The 20,111-nt window shown below is 53.0% G+C and overlaps 1 protein-coding gene across 5 annotated transcripts; it reads right to left on the minus strand.

The window, feature by feature from the left end:
- Nucleotides 1–3,998: 3,998 nt before the first annotated feature.
- Nucleotides 3,999–16,620, minus strand: LOC140907843 (uncharacterized). 5 transcript variants are annotated; one of them, XM_073334740.1, is made up of 2 exons: nt 16,317–16,620; nt 3,999–11,872 (listed from the first exon to the last, which is right to left on the minus strand). In XM_073334740.1, the coding sequence occupies exon 2, from the start codon at nt 11,739–11,741 to the stop codon at nt 9,003–9,005; it is 2,739 nt and encodes a 912-aa protein (XP_073190841.1). In that variant the 5' UTR covers nt 11,742–11,872; nt 16,317–16,620; the 3' UTR covers nt 3,999–9,002. The 5 variants fall into 5 exon arrangements, with proteins under 5 accessions (XP_073190841.1, XP_073190837.1, XP_073190840.1 ...); XM_073334736.1 differs by having other exon boundaries at nt 3,999–11,875; XM_073334739.1 differs by having other exon boundaries at nt 16,215–16,620.
- Between the last annotated feature and the right edge of the window lie 3,491 nt (nt 16,621–20,111).

Raw genomic sequence — 20,111 nt, forward strand, 5'->3', positions numbered from 1 at the left:
TACATGCTTAATACCTACACACATCTCTCAATGCCAGGCCAGAGCGTCCGCATGGGAAACACGTGTGGCCCAGTGAATAGGTTACTGAACGGGGTGGCAGGAAGATGATCGCATGACACACCACGTTTAGGTCAACCAAAAGGGAGACCGCAGTGCATCGTGGGAAATATTGTCCAGCCATGGAGCTTAACCCCCTAGAGGAGAATGGGAGCATGAAGCATTAATGAGACATTGTGGCAGCTCAGGCAAACATAGATTAACAACAGCGACCTGGCCCAAAATGAAATACGAGGTTGGGATTTTCCTGATGGAAGATCAAAAACGGTCAGCTGAGCTACATTGTCAGTGGAAAAACCACTGATCGACCGTTGTCAACCAGTGCTAGCACTGACTGCTCAACTCTCCCCTCTTAGTTCATGGATAACAACTGATCTGCTCCCTTTCAAGTAAGTCCCTGTTGCTGGTACGTGCTTATCTTTGTGGCATCATTTGCTCTGGCAGAACCACATCATGATTAACAAAGGGCTAAGCAGAAGGGTTCAGGTGCTCTGGTAAGAAACAGAGGGCCCGATTCTCTTGTCATTTGTAGCTGTAGGTAGGTACATTGAGTTTGGTAGGGAGACTTCTGCTCTACACCAGTGTGAGAGGAGACTTGGGCCCAAGATCTTGTTTCCATATAAATCCAAACCCCCTTCCTGGAAAAGGAAAGGAAACACAGACAAGTGGCACGAAGAATTGCTATTTATAAACAGATGTTCCAAAGCTTTCCATCTGGTGCCAGCTGCTCTTTCACACGATGGACAGTTTATCTCCCAGCGTCTCTCCCAGCATTTCATAACCAGTTTCCTTTCCGTGGACCTCTTGTCTTTTTCAGTTTTATTCCTGTTGCTGGCACCCTCGAGGTTACAAACAGAGAGGACATTGTGGTACTTGCGGGAATGTCTCATCTAGGGTGATTGCATTTAATCTGGAAGCGCTGAAGATGATGTTCCCCAGAGCTCCTCACTTCCTCCATGTTTTGGTCCTTTTCCCTCCTTGCATTGCTGGGTCAGAGCCCGTGCCGTTCGACAGGGCACACGGGATCTAGGAAGTGTCACAGTGGGAACACAAGTGATCCCGGTGGACAGACTGCTAATTGGAGACAAAGAGGAAGTCCTTTGCTGTGTATGGAACCCGGAAACCCCAAGGATGCTCATTAGAATGGGTGGATTAAATGTTTGTATTGACACCAGTAATGGGGCTTGGCAGTTGTATTTTCCATTGATGACAGGCAGCTGTAGAGCTCATTACCTTTAGACACCCACTCTCCCTGCCTACCTTGGCCAACTAAATTTGCAGCTTCATCGCTGCTTCTCTCAGCTCCATGTCTCTAAACCAGAAGTGCTTTCATAGGAGCAGCTTTGCCCTATATGCCTCTGTCTCTTATATTGCCATCCTTGGCTTGGTTCTCCCATTTCCATCCACTTTCTGTAAGCCTGGCTTCATCCTTCCATTCCCACATGCCTGAAATCTGCCAACCTGCCTGTCACCAGCTCCTAACCTCACCGCAGTGCCTAGATTCCACTTCTAGAGAGATCCTCACCCACACCGGCATTCCCTTTGCCACTGCCTCACCCAGGGCTCTCCCAAGACCCAGCTGCTGCCCACCACCTTGTGCACAAACGACAGCGGTCCTTGTCCCCAGAAAACTCCCTCACTCCTTGCTCCTTTCAGGATCTAGTTCAAATCTACTTTGTTTTCAGAGCCATCGATGGGTATGAGTCAACCTGCCTCATGGAGCTTTCCTCTTCCACTAGTACCCACCCCAGCTCCTCCACTTGTCCGGCACTGGTCTCCTCTCTCTGGTCACACCACCTTACCATTGTGGGTGAGACAGCCTTCTCCTACATAGGATCTGCTGCTTGGAACAGGCTTCCTTTGTCTTTTTTGGCTGCATGAACCAGGCCGCGCATGCCTAGCCAGTGCTGTTCTTTATACAATAAATCTATTGGAGCAGGTCCTCGACCTCTGTAACTTGGTCTATCGACTTCAGTGGGCTCTGCCTTTCTCCTAGGCAGTGAGCGTTCTGAATTCCCATGATGGGTTTTCCCTTGAGGAGGGAGGTGTCACGTTCACATCACTGTTGCTGCTTGAGACGACGTCTAGAATCAATACGAAAGGGTGAGCCTCTTCTTATACCAAAGAGCTAGGACAGGAGTTCTCAAACTTTTTCTTTCTGAGCCCTCCCCCCCCCCCCGCATGCTATAAAAACTCCACGGCCCACCTGTGCCACAACAACCGTGTTCTACATATAAAAGCCAGGGCCGACGGTAAGGGATAGCAAGCAGGGCAATTGCCCAGGGCCCCACACCACTGGGCACCCCACGAAGGCAAGTTGCTCATGCTTCTGTTTCAGCCCCAAGTGATGGGCTCAGGGCCCCAGGCTTCAGCCCTGCACAGCAGGGCTTAGGCTTTCTAACCTGGACCCCAGCAAGTCTAACACTGGTCCTGCTTGGCGGACCCCCTGAAACCTGCTTGTAACCCCCCATGGGCCCTGGACCCCTGGCTGAGATCCACTGGGATAGGAGGCCCCAGGTGGGTCAGATCAGATCAAAATGGATACACTAGTTAATGTAGGAGACCTGGGGGCTGAGACAGGTGATTGAAACAACCTAGGAAAGCAAGACATTTCTTTCTGGGGAACCTAAACTTTTGCTTGTCACAGAGTCTGAGCCCCGTCATGCAGGGTAAAATAAAGTGAAAGTCATACTAAGTAGGATTAAAAGGATCGGAGGTATTGTAACAGGGTAGTAGGACCTGGGGCTAGACAGTCCTGTTCAGAGATAGAGCTCCGCTAAGATCTGGTAGTTGGGCCTGACAGACGGGATCACCAGGCCCAGCTGGGAAGGGGTCAGGTGGTTCCTATAAAGGGCTGAGAGTTCTGCTGAAGAGCTGCATGGAGGAAGCTTCAGAGTAACAGCCGTGTTAGTCTGTATTCGCAAAAAGAAAAGGAGTACTTGTGGCACCTTAGAGACTAACCAATTTATTTGAGCATGAGCTTTCGTGAGCTACAGCTCATTTCATCGGATGCAAGCTCATGCTCAAATAAATTGGTTAGTCTCTAAGGTGCCACAAGTACTCCTTTTCTTTATGGAGGAAGCTGGTTCCTGTGGCAGACCCCAGGTTCCCATGGGGAAAGGCCTCTGGAACCTGCAGCCTGCGTTGGTCAGAGGAATTAGCTGTGATTTGGCGTTACACTGTGAGTCTTATGTTTAAGGCATGAAATTGCCCTGAAGAGGGGTCTGAACAGGCTGTGGGTGTGGAGCTATTCTTCCAGGGCTCAGGAGACAGGCCAGCAGCGCTGCAGGTTTGCACCTCCTGTTTAAGGCCATACATCAATCACTAAAGCCTTGGGTGTGTGAGCTGACAGGGCAGAGGGTTCTGCCTGCATGGAGGAGGTTGCAGATCAGGGCCTAACTGGCTGGAGCTAGGAGGTGTCTTGTCCTATGAACAATTAGTTCCTACTTGTCCATGGCAGCATTTCTTGCACCATCCTCTGAAGCAGCGTCTGCTGCCTCGTGGGAAACCGGATACTGGGCTAGTGCATTTTTATAGCGCCTTCCATCGAAGGATCTCAAAGCACGTGACAAGCGGTTACTGATGAAGCTACTCCATGCTCCCGCATGGTACTAAAATAATCATACTTGGTGCTTACATGGTGCTTTGCTTCTCCACAGCAGCATTATTGCCATGGTGTCTGAGGGACATGTTAGATCTAGTTTACAAATGTGTAAACTGAAGCACAGCAAGGCTGAGTGGTTTGCCCAGGGTTGTGGCAGGAAGGCCCCAGTCTTGCAGCGAACTCCACCCGGACTTCAATGAGGTATACCACTCGGAGGTATGCCAGCGGAAGGGCACTAGAGTCCTGGTCCCCCGTTCTGTGCTCTTATCCCCTTAACCCCACTGTCCCCTTCTGTTCAGGGAAGGATGACTTAGGTACGACAGGGACATTGCATCTATTTGTTTAGTAAAGCTTTTTATTCAGAAAAATAAAAACAAAACACCTCAATAATGAGAGGATTACAGTAAAAATCTCGGCTAAGGAGGTGGATAAGCATAAGGATCACATTGCCTACAACACAGCATGTGCCGGAAAGGACTGAATTAAAAAACGATAACAAACAGAAAGAATTAAATTAATTTTAAAATAAAAGCCCAGCGAAGAAAACTGGCAAAGAAGATCAATGCATTGTATGTTAGATTGTTGAGAGAACACACACGTTCCCAATGTGGATAACAGGTGAGGTCAATGGGTCTTGCTCGTTAATTAATATTCTGCAGTGATACATTCTGTATTATAATAAATAGAAAGTGTAAAAATATATCTGGGGAATTGAAATTCCCATCTGTGTGGACTATACTGGCCTTTTCACAAACCTCCCTTTTCTACAAAACATCTCCCAGTCTCAACGGTCTTCTCCTCTTCAAGAGGTCTAGCTACCTCTAGTGACATCTAGGGATCAAAATGGGACGGTCGATACAGAGTAGGTCATGGCACACTGCAAAGCACAGATCCTTGCCTCTTGCAGTGCTGACTCCTCGTTCCACTTCTTCCTTAAGCTCCGGCTTTACTTCAGACCAGCGGTTATGTGTAAATAGAAAGCTATACTCCTTGTGCAAATTGTTGGATGGTCCTTACTATAAAACATGATTGGAAAGGCGAACCTGTGAGATACAAGCGGGTCACTGTTATGAGTCAAGGCACCTTAAGGTACTGCTGTCCTTTTAAACAGATCAAGAAAAGCAACTGATACAAGTGTTGTTTGTTTTTAACCGTTCCAGTTAATCTCTCCTCAGTGTCTGGGGAGTCTAGTTGAAGCTGAAAGGTTGCTCTGTTCTGATGCTATTCAGCAGGAGGGTGAATTTTTTGTTTTGCTGTCCTGTTTATGCAAGCTCCTTATTTGGATACTGTCCCAACCCATTTCTAATGTTTCCCCCTCGTTCTCAAATGCTTTCCTACTGTTCTCTCATTTGCAGGATGCACTGGCCAATATGGCTTTACAGAGCCCAGATGTCGCCTAGAAAACGGTGAGCATTTGACTACTGCAGACTAGGAGTATTTGCAAGAAAACAGGATCTTTTGTTCTCTCAAAAATTCATCTGCTCACATTACCAGATCCCCCTCTGAAGTCACACTTTTCTGGAGAGCTGACTTGACAATTGCCAATACAGAGTTAATGAATGTCCAGTCAGTTTCCAAAGGGTTTTGGGCTGGGCCATGGTCATGTTTCTTAATACTGGTTATTCTTGAAGTTTTGCATGAATGGGTTTTTGTTGGCATGGATGTTTGAGGAATTTCTAGTCCTTATTTGCATAGTTGGATTTGCCTGCAAACAACAGGTTATTTCATTTGTTGTTCTCCTGTTTGAAAAGCTGGTCATCCAGTCGGGGGTAGAAACAATGCCATGTGATTTAGGTGACCAATCACACATCACCGAATGTACAGTTCACAAACTCACTATGACTCTCATTTGTTCATATAAATTGGGGCATACTTGCAAGTTGCTGCCTGAGTATCAGAAATCAGGATCAGTTTGAAAACGAGACCCAGAATAAAGGGTTGCATTTGCTGGATAACTTATTCAACGTGCCGGTGTAGGGAACATGGGAATGTTTACTGAGGTCGGTATTACTCTCTAGATTGCAGACTGAGAAACACAGTAGAGCTGGCCAAAAAAAGTGGAACAAAGTATATACTGGATCCCCAAAAAAATCACCTTTGAGGAAACCCCTACATGAAATATTGGAAAACAGTTTGATTTTTTTCAACATTTTTCCTTTTTTTTCAATGATTTTTTTTTCATGTATTCATTTTTGTTTACCCTTTACGTTTTCTGGCACCAATTTTAATTGCTTGGGTTAATCACAGGTTGAGTTTTTCCTAAACCAAAAATGTTCTACTTCCATGTTCTAAAATTTTTTTGGGGGGGGTCCATTAAAACAAAGGTTGGAGGAAATTTCCAAAACCGAGAAAATTAGTCAGTTTTGGAAAAAAACAAAATGAAAAAATGAAAGTTTTGCTATTTTTTTGGGTCAGCTCTGTACCCCAATTTGTACTGCACAGTTTTACCCCACAGGATCTGCCTAAATCCTGGTCTGGATAATACAATATGGGAATGGATTGCTGAATGGGGGACATTCAGAGAAGAGCATGATGAGCTAATAATGACGGAGGGCACAATAAGTCTATCTGAATGCTGTGCACACCGAAGAGGGATGATTAAGGCCCTTAAATGTCCTGAACTTGAAGCATACGAATAGTCCTGTTGCATTCGATGGGCGTATATATGTGCTACAAGTTATGCAAGTGTAAAAGCGTTTGCAGGATCAGGGCATAAATCATTCCTCTCCCTCTTTGGTGTTCACAGAATTCAGATAGTCATAGACTTACTGAATCCTCCATCATCGTTTAGGTAATGCTGCTCCTCTTGGCACTCCCTGCAAGCAACGATGCACTTCCATATTGCATGATCCAGACCAGAATTTCAGCAGACCCTGTGCAGTAAAACATTGCGCCTCATTCTTGGTGTGCTATGCAGGATAATGGAAGAAATCTAAGACAGGGAGCATTTAGCATGAATATAAAGGGAACTTTCTCAATAATTATTAGGCTGTGGAATGGTCTCCCCAGGGAAATTGGGGCAGCCATTTTCCTTTGGGACATTTAGTAACTGGACTGGACAAAACTTGGGACAAGGTAGGGCATCCTACATTGGAAGGGAAATGACCGAATGAGGCTTTTCCACCTCTAACTCCCATGTGTCTCTGTTGTCGCAAATGGAGCGTGCTGACTTCAGGAAGGGAGGACCCAGGAGAGATCTGTGAATTCTTCGGGCATGTCTCCGCTGCAGCAAGGAGTCTGGGGAGCCAGACTCCTGCTAGCAGGACTTGGGCTAGCATGCTCAAAAACATAGCAGAGTGGCTGTTGCGGCCCCGGGTGGAGGCTCTGGCTAGCTCCCTGAGCTTGGTCCCAGCCGGTAGGGTGGGTCTCAGACCGCATGGCTAGCCTGAGCCTCGGCTGGTGCCATAATGTCCACACAGCTATTTTGTAGCATGCTAACCCAAGTCTGTTTCCCCGGGCTGGGCGGCTCGCTCCCTTCAGCAGTGGAGACCTACCTTGGAGGAACCAAGATCCTGTCTGTAATGCAAACCCTGACTCTGCTGGGGAAGGGGAGAGAGAGCAGAAGACAGCAGGGATTGAGGAAATGGTTCCGACCATAATGCCAAACCAAGGCTGAGCCCTGCCATCATCCCTGGGGGCCAATGGGATGGATGGAGCTGCAGTGCTTGGCTGCCCCTACAGCTGCCATTGCTCTCTTCATCCCTGAGCCTCCATGTGACTGGACCTCAGTGCCTTTTCATGGGGTTGCCCAGGGCAGAGTCAGGAGAGAGATGCTTTCCATAGCAATCCCTGCAGCTTTAACCCAGGGGAGCTGGGAACCAATAGCCGTATAAGCCCTAAGCGTGACTTACAGCCAGCTGGCAGGGAGTGAAGGGGAAGAGGTAGACAACCCTGCCCTGCAAATGCCCTGGGATCAGCAGACTTGGGGCACAAGTCCTCCTGGATCATACTGTTGGGAAGTCGTGGGACTTACAGGTTCTCAGGATCATGGCCCATGTTTCCCTCTCATGGGGATTTTCTACAGAGAGGGAAGGGCCTTAGGCCAGGGCAATGCTATGATTATGAATTTAAATGCAAAACAGAGAGGATAGTCAAAGGTATCGTTCCCTCCTAATGTCAGCCCCTTACATGTCATACTCTGGGCTCCTGGACACAGAACTACTGAACTGCTGGAATATATAGATACAAGAGTGCGGGAGGAATGCTTCTTGTGGGAATCACGGACCCGCTTCTCAGCTGATGCAAGCTGGGGTGACTTCCAGTGACTTCAGCTGAGCTCTGACGATGGGCAGCAGCTGAGGAGCTGACAGCAAAACCTGAACTAGCTTAGGCCTGATTTTCCCCCTCCGTTCCTCCAGTTTTACACCAGTGTAATTCCACTGGAATCAGCAGATTTCAACTGGAGTCACATAGCCATGAATTAGGCCACCTGTGTGTTTCAATCCTCAACCAGAATAGTGCTTTTGCAGTGACTGTCCTGTATTAAAACAATAAAACTGGTGATCGCATGGCGAAATAAAACCGCATGTGAGCGTATTTTAAAGTGTGATCATCAAAAAAGATCAGACTTTGAAGTAAACACTATGGCTCAGACCCTCAGAGGTATTTAGGTGCCTAATGCCCTGTGGATGCCAATGGGAATTAGACACCGAAATACCTTTGAGGATCTGGACCTATCTCGCTTCAAGTAGGTGCTCTCTTTCTAGGTACATTGGCCCTGCTCCAGCTAACCTTTCCATACAGGTGGATGTCTGTGTCCCCTGGGGAGCCTATTGACTTCAACAGGGCTCTGCATGGGCCCACTGGTCCATCCATGTGGAGCCCTGTGATGATGTCTGCCTCTCTTATTGCTGTACGGAATGACGACCGATGACGTTTTGCACTGCAGTGAATCGCTGATGCTCTCCCATGGGCCACCAGCAACCCAGGTCAGCTGGCTTAATATTGATATTTGGTGCTGCTGAGTGCTAGGATTCCAACTTACGGAAGAGTCAGTGTTGCCAACTCTTGGGATATTTGGTGTTTTTCCTTAAAGCCCCAGCTCCAGGAGTCACATGAAGACATCCAAAATCACAGATTTCATTTGAAAAAGTAAGTTTCTAGCCCATGTGGTTGCAGAGAAAACCTTGAAAACGTGACCCCCAAAGGCTCATAAAAAGAACCCCACATGTAGTATTTTTTCTCAGATCTCATGACATTTTAGCCAGTCTCATGACTGGGGGGGGGGCAGCTAGATCCGGGATGCTTCGAACGCTAGGGGTTGGCAGCACCGGGGCCCTTACTCCTGCATTGCCTCTGGAGGATCCCTTTACACATGCACCGCTCCCTGCTGAAGGCGGTGTCATGGGACCTGCAGGACCTCATAGTCGTCTGTATCGACTTCCGTCTTCACCACGATGATGGGCCCGTTGTGCTCGCCAGTCTCCAACAGCCCGTCTGCGTCCAGCTCCTCCGCCATGTCTTTCCCCTCCCCAGGAGGGGCTTGCTTTCTCAGATGGTTCCTCTGGTGCCTTTTAAAATGACCCAAGGTGGTGTAGCTCTGCCCACACTCAGAACAGATGAAGGGGCCCCTCCGGGTATGGGTGAGCTGGTGTTTCATGAGGTTGGCCTTCTGGGAGAAGCTTTTCCCACACTCGGTGCATTTGAAAGGCACCTCTCCCGTGTGGATTCTCTGGTGGGTGATCAGGATCTCTTTCCGCTTGAAATCTTTCCCGCAGGTGTTGCATTTAAAGGGTCGGTCCTCCGCGTGGGAGGGCTGATGCAGGAGCAGCTGGGCCTTGTCGGGGAAGACCTGGCCGCACTTGCTGCACCTGTTGGGTTCGTACTTGGTGTGGACCCGCTGGTGGGTGATGAGGGCTATCTCCTTGCGGAAGCCCCGGCCGCATACGTTGCAGGGGAAGGGCCACTCCTCGCCTGGCTCGGCCTTGCCCGCGTCGTTCTCTCCATGCTTGGAGTATTTGTCAGGCTCCCGGGCAGCCTCGTGCTCCCTCATGTGGACTCTCTGGTGGGTGGTCAGGGCGATCTTCTGCGTGAAGGCCCTCCCGCAGGCCGTGCACTTAAAGGGCCGCTCGCCGGTGTGGATCCGGCGGTGGACGATGAGCCGGGACTTGTCAATGAAGCCCTTGTGGCAGTCGGCGCAGCGGAAGGGGCGCTCCCCAGTGTGGATGCGCTGGTGCACCACCAGCTGGGCTTTCTGTGTGAAGCTCTTCCCGCACTCGCTGCACTTGAAGGGCCTCTCGGTGGTGTGGAGCCGCTGGTGGCTGGCTAGGTTCTCCTTGGTGCCAAAGCCTTTACCGCACTGGGGGCATTCATGCTCCTTCCCCCCTGAGACCTCCCCGTCTGGCCGGCCCCTCTCGTGGACCCGGTGGTGCTTGATGAGGGCGATCTTCTGGCGGAAGCCCTTGCTGCAGGCCGTGCACTGGAAGGGCCGGTCACCGGTGTGGATACGCTGGTGCACGGTCAGCCGGGACTTGTCAATGAAGCGCTTGCCGCAGTCGGCGCAGGGGTAGGGCTTCTCGCCGGTGTGGATGCGCTGGTGGGTGACCAGCTGGGTGCGCTGGGTGAAGCGTTTGCCGCAGTCGGCGCAGACGTATGGCCTCTCGCCCGTGTGGATCCGCTCGTGCTTGGTCAGCTCACCCCTCTTGGTGAACTTCTTGCCACAGACGCTGCACCGATGTGCCCGTTCCTCTGTGTGGGCCCGCTGGTGGTTGGCAAAGTTCCCTTTCTTGGTGAATGTCTTGCCGCACTGGGTGCAGGTGTAGACCTGGCTCTTACGTGGTGCCGTCAGGTCTCCTGAGTGGCCGCTGCCTTTCCCATTTTTGGCAGGCAGCCTCTCATCTGCCGCCTCACCAGGGCTCCCGTCAGTGGCGGCCACGCTCCCATCTCCCTTCTCCCTCTCATGGACTCTCTGGTGTGCCATGAGGCCTACCTTCTGGCTAAAGCTTCTCCCACAGTTGGGACAAATGTGGGGTCCCTCGCTCTGGTGCTGGCACCGCTGGTGCCTTAGTAGCTGTCCCTTGCTGCTGAAGCCCTCCCCGCACTCAACACAGACATGGGCCTCCCCCCTGGCGTGGGTCCTCTGATGGCGGATTAGGTGGATCTTCTGCCGGAAGCGCTTCCCGCACTCGGCACAATGGTAGGGTTCCTCCCCAGTGTGGATCCTCTGATGGGTCACCAGGATCGACTTCTTCTTGAACTCCTTTCCACACGTGCCGCATCGGAATATCTTCTCCCCGTCCGGCGTCGACTCGGGCACGATGAGCTGCGAGGCGTTGCCAGCATGGGGCCCGCCATGCCGTCGCATCCCCTCCCCAGTGTGGACCCTCTGGTGTTTAATGAGGGTGATCTTCTGGCGGAAACCCCTGGCGCACACCCCGCACTTGAAGGGGCGGTCACCTGTGTGGATACGGTGGTGGGCAACCAGCTGAGACTTGTCCACAAAGCTCTTCTGGCAGCTGCCACACTTATAGGGCTTCTCACCAGTGTGGATCCTCTGGTGAACGATGAGCTGTGACTTCTGCGTGAAGCATTTCCCGCACTCGGAGCACTGGTAAGGCCGCTCCCCTGTGTGGATCCTCTGGTGCTCCTTCAGCTGCGACTTGGTGATGAACCTCTTCCCGCACTCAGTGCACGGGAAAGGCCTCTCCCCAGTGTGGGTCCTGAGGTGCTTGGTGAGGTCCACCTTCATCTTGAAGCTCTTCTCACAGTCGGTGCAAGAGTAGGGCTTTGCTTTCTGCAGGGATTCCTTCTGCACTGAGAGATCTCCCTCCTGGTTCACGCCTTCCTGGCTGGCATCCTCTGCCCTTCTGCCGGCTTGCTGGCTCGTTAGCTTTCCTGCTGTGACGGCACTGCCCTCCTGCTCATGGTGCTCCACCAGCAACTCCTCCTTGTGGGTCTTCTGGTGTGCGGCTAGGATGCCCTTGTGATTAAAGCTGTTCCCGCAGATAGTGCAAGTGTACATCTTCTCCCGGGGTTGCTTGAGAAGATCTTCCACTTCCACCTTAACAACAGTCAGCTTCTCCATAGTGCGGTTTCTTGGGGCTGAGCTGGCAGGAAGCTCATGTACAAGAAGAGTGATCATCTGGGGTCTTTCTTGCCATGTCCTCTAATTTTCTTGGCCTGCCAAGGCTCAGGGGAGCTTCTGAGCCTACAAAGGTGCTGATGCCAGTTTTCATGACTCCCCTTTGGGCGGTAATTCTTATTTCCCTTCATCTGCTGGGTTCAAAAATAAAAAGACAGTCAGACTTTATTTCAAAGGCCAATGAGGAAGGAAAACTCCTATTTATAGCAAGATCCAATGGCTGGAAGTGGAAGCTAGTCAAATTCAAATTGGAAATGAGACACATTTTTAACAGTGAGGGTAATGAACCATTGGAATAACTTACGAAGGGTCATGGTGGATTCTCCATCACAGGCAATTGTTAAATCAAGATTGGATGTTTTTCTAAAAGCTCTGGTCTAGTTCACACAGGAATTCAGGGAAGTCCTATGGCCTGTATTGTACCAACGGGGCCGTAATGTAGGGTTTTTGGGGGGATGTTGGGAGCAGGTGGGGTTGGGGGTGTCGGGATGTAGGGTTTGGGGGGGATGTTGGGAGCAGGTGGGGTTGGGGGTGTCGGGATGTAGGGTTTGGGGGGGATGTTGGGAGCAGGTGGGGTTGGGGGTGTCGGGATGTAGGGTTTGGGGGGGATGTTGGGAGCAGGTGGGGTTGGGGGTGTCGGGATGTAGGGGTTGGGGGGATGTTGGGAGCAGGTGGGGTTGGGGGTGTCGGGATGTAGGGGTTGGGGGGGATGTTGGGAGCAGGTGGGGTTGGGGGTGTCGGGATGTAGGGTTTGGGGGGGATGTTGGGAGCAGGTGGGGTTGGGGGTGTCGGGATGTAGGGTTTTGGGGGGATGTTGGGAGTAGGTGGGGCTAGGGGGGGATGTAGGGTTTTGGGGGGGAGATGTTGGGAGCAGGTGAGGCTGGGATGTAGGGTTTTAGGTGGGGCAGGATGAATGTCAGGGCTGCTGGGATGGGGGGGCTGGTGGTAGGCTGTTGGGTACGGGTGGGGTGGGGTGAGAAGGGGTTTGTACGTGGGTTGGGGTGCGAGGGGCCTTCGTGGGTCTGTGTGTGGATTTGTTATGCATGGGGTGGGGCCCCTTTGCTGTATGTCCCACCCCGTGCAGGAGCTCAGCTTGCTGACCCATGCTGCACCCTGCGGGCCTGGAGCAGAGGCTGCTTTGCACCCAATTCTTTAACCCGGGCCTGTGCTGGAGTGTGGCGTTGCTATGGGAACAGCACGTCTTCCCAGGGGACGGTGTAGTCAGCGGTACGGCCGGCAGCGGAACTAGCCCCATTGGGCTGGTTGGGTGACCGGGGGGGCGGGCGAAGAGTTGCCCATGCCCACGTTGCTTGCAGCCCAGCTATCCAGGCTCCCTGGCAGTACCCAAGGCGGGCTGGTGTGGCCAGAGGATGTGTGGCTGGGCCCTCCCTGCCACGGGGCCCTCTGTCACCCTGGCTCTTGCACTGACGTAGCCTCCAGGAAACAGCTCTGCAGCTGCTCTGAGAGATGGAGGTGACCCTTCTTCCTGCCGCGCTCAGCCCTGCTACTTGGGACCAGAACCTGGTCCTACGCGCCCCTCTGTGGGTCTGCGTGCTCTGAAATCGGAGGTGTGATTGCAGCACATGTTGACACGGCCAGGCTAGCGGTAACCTGGCCAGCTCTGCTCCTGCCTGAGGGCATTACCCAGGGTTCCAGGCAGGTTTGTACAGCCATGCTGAAATCTGGGTTGCGGCAGCTTCCCGGCTATTGGTGTTTCAGCTAGCTCGTTTGGGTATGGCTACCTCTACACTACAGAAATTCCTGTGGGGGCCGATGTCCCCCCTACCCTCCTTCTGTCCGTGGTGCGCATCCTCCCCTGGAACACTTCCCCCGACGGCAGAGGAGCAATGTGGGGAACTGAGAGCCAGGGCTCTCAGCTGCAGTTCCTAGCAGGGGCCTGGCTGCCGCCCGGGGCTTCTCACCTCCCTGCTCCTGGGCTTCTCGCCTCCGGCAGGGAGATCTGTGCCCGGAGTCTGGCTGGCTGCTGTGTTCCCGGTGGGGAGCAGGGAACCAGGACCCCATGGAGCTGCAGGGCTCCCAGCGGGGAGCAGGGAACCTGTGGGCAGTAGCCCAAGCCGGGAGCCTGTGTGGCAGCCTGGTTTGGAGCAGAGATCCCGCAGCGGTCTGGCTGGGGAGCTGGGAGCTGCTTTCTTGTTAATCTTACGGCTCTAGCGGATCCAACAGCCGATGTAAGGAACGTAATGTTTACCCTAACTACACCACCATAAGCCTTACGCCTCTCGCTGAGGTGGTTATTGTGTCGGCACAGCAGGGGAGTTACATTAGCAGGAGGAGCACTGCAGTGTGTACACCTCCAGTGTTCTGTCGGCGAAAGCCGTCTTTTGTCGACAAAACTGTGCAGTGTAGAAAAGGCCAATGTCTCCGTGTGCAGCAATCACAACTCTGAGGCAGCGTAGATGTACTCTGTGCTTGCTCAGGGGGACAGGGCAGCAGCACCGATTCATGGGAAGGATTACAGGATCCTGCCACTCACTGCTTCACTTCCACTATTGTTATCGTTTATTACGTGTTCTGCTAAGGTGCCCCTCAGCCTGATACTTGAGTGGAAAGTTTGCAGAATATGCCACATGCCCCAGCTCTCAGCAGCTGCTCCTGGTAGTGGCAAATTGCAGGAACCCTGCCGATCTCAAGATCCCAAAGGAATCCCATATGGTCTTATCCCAGGTGTGAAATTAAAATCCAGAGTATTAGCTCAGAGCCCCCACCCTGTTTGTTTCACAGCCCCACCAACATCATAGGATGCCTGTTTAGTTTTTAGTAAATGTATCAGAAAGAGGCTAAAGTCTGAAAGTCTCCAGCACCGGGGCCCAGCTACCCTGCCCACCCTACTGCAGCAGAAGTGAAACTGACAGCTACATCTCTGCTGCTCTGTGGCCTAGCATCCGAGTTACTCAAGGGACTGGAGGAAGCTAGGGGAAGCTGAGAACTTGCTCCCCCGGTGGGCTGTGGGGTCCTACTCCCTCCTGGCAGATGGGTGGGGTATATGTATGGCTCAGACTGATGTGACATCCTTAGCTAAAGGCTTGATGTAAAAGATGGGGCCCTCATGGGTCATCACCTGGTTTGGTCTTAAAAGCATGGGCCTCTACTACTTGAGCGGAAGGAGTAACCCCATTCACTGGCAGTAGTAGGCTTTTATCCTCATAAGTGGACCAGCTGGTACTACAGGAGGATCTGCACATGCTGAACCAAGGGGGCAAACAGGAACCACATCCTGGAATGAGTTCCTGCTGCCACTAGAGGCTAGTGGGGCTTCCAGAGGCAAAAACCCGGTGAGACCTTGCGGAAGCCACTCCCATCCTAGAGAGAGACAAGGCCCCTATGTGGCCACTCCCCAGAGTGACCCCTCTCCTGATTACTGAAACCTCCTGCCAAGCAAAAAGAGCCCTGATCCAGCCCTCCCTTCCCGCTGCCAATGCTTCCTCAGTCTCCTCTGTTCTCGAGCCCTGGTTCCCGAAGCACTGAACTGCCTTGCTGCCTGTTTAGTCACCGTGAGTAGATAAACCCAGTACCATACAGGTGCAGGAATTAGGAGTGTGGAGGGCGCTGCAGCACTCTGCTCATGGTCCTGGCCCCGCCTCTGGGGTCCCGACTGTGGGCCCCACACCCGGGCTGCACTCCTTGGCCCCGCGCCCTGGGCTCTGCACCTGTTCACAGCCTTGGCCCCCTTACCCCTGTCCGGGTCCCCCACCCCCTCCTGGAGCCACAGCCCTGCTCCCAGCCCCAACTCTAGGGGGTGGCGGGGGGCACGGACAGGGGCACAGCACCCCCGTTATAAAAAGTGTTCCCATGCCACTGCATGCAGGTTGTTCTGTTGCGGACTTTTCTGATGAGACCTTAAAAACTGGGGTCCCTCCGCTCTGCATGGCCCTAAGGGATCCCTGGCACTTTTCAGAAGCACAGAGGTGACCGTGGCCAATCTTTCCTCTCAGGGCTTTTGTGCAGCATGCTGGCTGCTCCCCTCCGCCCCAGAAGTGGCTGCATTTCCGTGGTGCTGAATGTGTTTAGTGTGTGAATCCTTTCAGGGGAAAATAAGATCCAAGCTGCAATCTCAGCTGCCGAATCCTTGCTCAGCTCCCCTTGCCTGGAAAAGGGCCCTGATCCATTTACACACACACATACACCTCCCAGGGACGGGGAGTGACAACCGAGACTGGGGCACAGACGGTCACTCTGTGACGCCGCAGCAATGGCAGCGGGGGATTTCTCAGAGGCATCATTTTAGTCAGCCTTTTCAAAAAAAAAAAAATCACCTTCCCTTCCTGTGGTTTTTATTTGCACTTTTTGCTCTTACCGAAGCCGGGAGGGAACGCGCGTTGTCGGTGCACTTCCATCTCACCTTTACACGGGAGCCGAGCCTGGTGTCACTCGCCGGCGGGGAGCCCCCCCCCCCCCGCTTTCCTTTAAACCCGCCAAATGTTTCCGATCTTAAAACCAACCATTTTCACACACCTTCAGTTTCACAGCGATCAAAACTCCCGGCCGTTTCCTGGTTCGCTCTGGGGGCTACCGGGCACAGAGGGAGACGTGATCCCCAGGCGGCCCTCGGCTTACCTTTCCCTCACGGCCCTCAGGCGGAGGCAGGGAGGAGGTTTCAATTCGCCACTTGCCGGGCTCCCCATCCCCACACGCGGGCTCCGCTTCCACGCACTTCTCCGACGGCCGCCGCGATGACTCTCACAGGAAGTCGGTGTCAGGGAGGTAAAAACTACCGGGGGCGGGAAGCCGGAGAACCAGAACCTGGTTCCGGGAGCCGCCGCTGGCCTCCGAGACCGGCGGCCTCGCCTGCCGGGCCCCCCCGGCCCGCTCCCCGCCGCTGGGCAGGGCCCTGCCGGGCGTTGTCGTGGCCGCTCGGCAGGGCCGGGGCCGCCGCTGGCAGTTTCGATTGGGCGCCCGGGGGCCGCCCCCAAAGGGGTGTGAAGAGCCCCCCCCTTTTTGCGGCAAGCGGGTTCGGAGTCGGTAAAGCCCAGCAGTGTGCACGGCGCTGCGCAGGGGCGGCGCGGCCCCTGCCCCAGGGGATTCAGAGCTTTCCTCCGGTTTCCTGCAGTTCGCGGCCACCAAGCCTGTCTCCTTACTCCTGTGAGTAAGCCCGTCAAAGTCACGAGGCTCATTCCTCGCTCTCAGGTCGCGCTTTTCATCCGCAGAGCTCAAGGCACTTCGCAAAGGCTGGCCATCGGTATCATCGTCCCCATTTGACGGATGGGGAAACTGAGGCTAAGTGAGAGGGGCGCGTCGCCCAGAGCCCAGGTCCCGGGCCCTATCGGCTGGACAAGGCTGGGGCGTTGCATCGCATCACGGTGCCACGTATACCTAGAACATCATTGCTTAGAAGGGACGAATCCTAGACATCCTAGTACAGTCCTCTGCCCACTAGCCAGAGGCGCCAACTTCCCCTCTTCCCCCTGGGTGCTCGACCCCAGCTTCTGCCCCCAGCCCTGCCCCTGCTCCTCCCCTTCCATGAGGCCCTGCCCCACCCCTTCCCCAAAGTCCCCGCCCCAACTCTGCTCCCTCCCTGCCCCTATTCCAACCCCTTCCCCAAATCCCCCCCCGCCCCGCCTCCCCCCCAGCTTGCTAATGCCACCAAACACCTGTTTGGTGGCGGCTGGGCAGGGAGCTCTGGGAACCAGTAGGCGGAGGAACGGGATGCAGCACACTCAGGGCAGAAGGCGGAGGAGGAGATGGGGCAGGGGGGGAGGAGCACCCACTATATTTTCCCCGTGCGTGCTCCAGCCCCAGAGCACCCATGGAGTCAGCGTCTATGCCTCTAGCCCAGGCTGCTTCTCTGGTTTCCAAAACTGCTCCCTAAGCGCCTGCTCCAAAGCGCAGTGAGTGGAAAACCCCCCATTGATCTCAATGGGCTTTGGAGCAGGCCCTGCGTGGAAAGACAAAACAGGGAAGGCCTGATTGTGCCCCCTTTCCTCACACTGGTGAGCGCGAGGCTGCAGTCCTACAAGGGCCTTCTCAGGGGCTTTCCAGAAGGATTTGAGCTTCTATTAAATAAACAAGTAGGTTTCCCGTCCTCATGGTGGCTGAGGAAAGCCTGGAGCAAGCGCGACCGAAAGGCTCAGAAACCAGAAGGCACACAGAGAGCACCCATTGTTTGTTATTTTAAAAAATCCCATGATTTTTAAACCAATCTCGTGATTTTCTGAGGCCTAATGCATGATTTTTGTATGCTTGGCACTCGTAATGCTGACTGCCACTGAAGCCAGTGGGGCCACTTGTGTGTAAGTTGCCATCCTTGTGAGTCTGGGTTGTGTAATTACAGCTACAATGTGGCTGGGTGACGAACAGTGAGTGTAACTCAGTGGCCTAATGGCCCGGCTACTGACTAAGGACTCAGAAATCCTGGGTTCTGTTCCTCGCCTGCTAAATGGCCTTGGGCCAAGCCATTTCACCTTTAAATGTCCTCATATGTAAAACAGGGATATTGGTTCTGACCTCCTCTAAAGTGTGTTCAGATCAACAGCTGGAAAAATGCCTGGTGTTACTGATTCCAGTCTGTGTGGTTGTCTTGTATTCCAAGCCAATATTGGTGTGGGTTGGTGGGGTTTTTTTTGCTAGTTTCTTCCAGTGCTAGTGATCAGGAGGGATGTGTGGCGGGGACAGAATTATGATTTTTAAGTTGGTGGTGTGCCTTTAACAAAAATTGGGATCAGCTGGTAGGAAAGGCTCCAATCATTTGCTCTCTTCTCTTGTTAACGACTCCACGTATCCTTTGTATAAAATACTTTTGCCAAAGTTCTCTGTTTCCTTTTCGTTTCCTAATTTTGGACTGTGCATTCTGGAGTTATTTCAAACAAACAAACAACCCCCCATCCAACCTCTTTACTAGGATTGAGTCATTTCTAGCAAACATTTCCATGCTCTCAGGGTATGGATGTTTTGGTTTGAGAGCACAGGGCTCCTGAGGCCAGCCACCACTGCCCACTTCTTAAATTTTCAAACAAACACCATCGTGTTTTCTCCCTTCCTGGTGCACATGCTTGGGAGACACTCCCCATAACCACCCACAAAGCTACCTCATCATCCTCTTTCAACTTGTGCCTCAAAACTCTCCTAAGCCCCTTGGGATAGTAGACGACTTGTACCTCTGCATACTGGCGGGGCACAATCTAAAGGGGAGGACGCACACGTGACTGCCCCATGTGTCTCCTGTGCCCAGTGACCCGCCACCCTGCACCCAGCCTGGGACCGTGGTGCTCTCCCCACCCCAAGTTACCTGTGGGGGGCGGCCTCCGGCTCGCTCGGCCCCTGTCCCTGGCAGCTGGGATGGCAGTGGGCTGAGTTCTGCCCCCACTAACCCTCCAGCATACTTGGCCCCTGTTCCCAGCATCTGAGCCCGGGCAGGGAGTGGGCCACCGCTGCCTCCCAGCCAGGTTCTCTCAGGCAGAAGTGGCTCTGTTCCGCTCCCAGCCTGACTGCCAGGGAGAGCGGCCGAATGTGCCGGGGGGCAGATGCAGGGAGAGAAGGACAGAACCCCTCTCTCTCCTGGCAAGCCAATTTGGGGTGCACTTGACCCACCCAAGACTCCCCTACACATTGCCTTATCTTTTCATTCTGTGTTTGTACAGCTCCCAGCATAGTGGGGTCCTGGCCCAGGAGTAGGGTTCCTAGGTGCTATGGTAATGCAAATAATTAATAATAATTAATAATCAGAAGAGGTGGCTTCCATGCCTCGCTGTGACACACATATCCTGTGTGATCTTGTGCAGAGCCCCCAAGCCTCAGTTTCCCCATCTGTAAAACTGCTCTGTGACCTTGGGCAAGTCATTGTATGTGGTCTGTGCCTGTTTCCTCACCTGTAGGGGAACTAAGGCCCAGAGAGTAAAAATGACTTCCCTAAAGTCACAAAGGAGGTTGGGGGCAGGGAGGAATTGAACCTAGAGCTGGTGACCCATTTCTTTAAGCACAGATGAAACCCCTGGAGTTACACTGCTGTAAAATGCATGTGAGCGCAGAACCATGATCAAAGAAAATGGCTTATTGTTTCTTTGACGTACCCACCAGCCTTTCCCCTTCCCTCATGACTTACATTCTTGAAATCTGTTCTCACCTCTTTTGCTGTATGGTGCTACCCCCTAATGCAAGGATAGCCTTCCTGGGCCACAGTGCCCAGTCCGACTACACATCAGGGAAAGCGGCATGGGTGCAAATAGCTAGGAGTTTGCATTGGTGCAGTGACGCTGGTCCCAGGCCACCAACAGCTGTACAAGGGCAAATCCGTAGTATAGAAAATGCCCACGTTAAAGGCCCACGTATAATGCTCCCAGCGGTGTGAGTGAAGCAGTCTGATTAAGCCTTAGGTGGCATTTTTACACCTGCTTTGGACAAGTGTAAATGTCTAGC

The sequence above is a fragment of the Lepidochelys kempii genome, chromosome 2, assembly GCF_965140265.1.
Source record: "Lepidochelys kempii isolate rLepKem1 chromosome 2, rLepKem1.hap2, whole genome shotgun sequence".
Taxonomy (NCBI): Eukaryota; Metazoa; Chordata; order Testudines; family Cheloniidae; genus Lepidochelys; species Lepidochelys kempii.

Bases quoted from the DNA above. Each gene is read 5' to 3' on its own strand.
- LOC140907843 (XM_073334740.1), bottom strand. From the start codon at position 11,741: ATGATCACTCTTCTTGTACATGAGCTTCCTGCCAGCTCAGCCCCAAGA.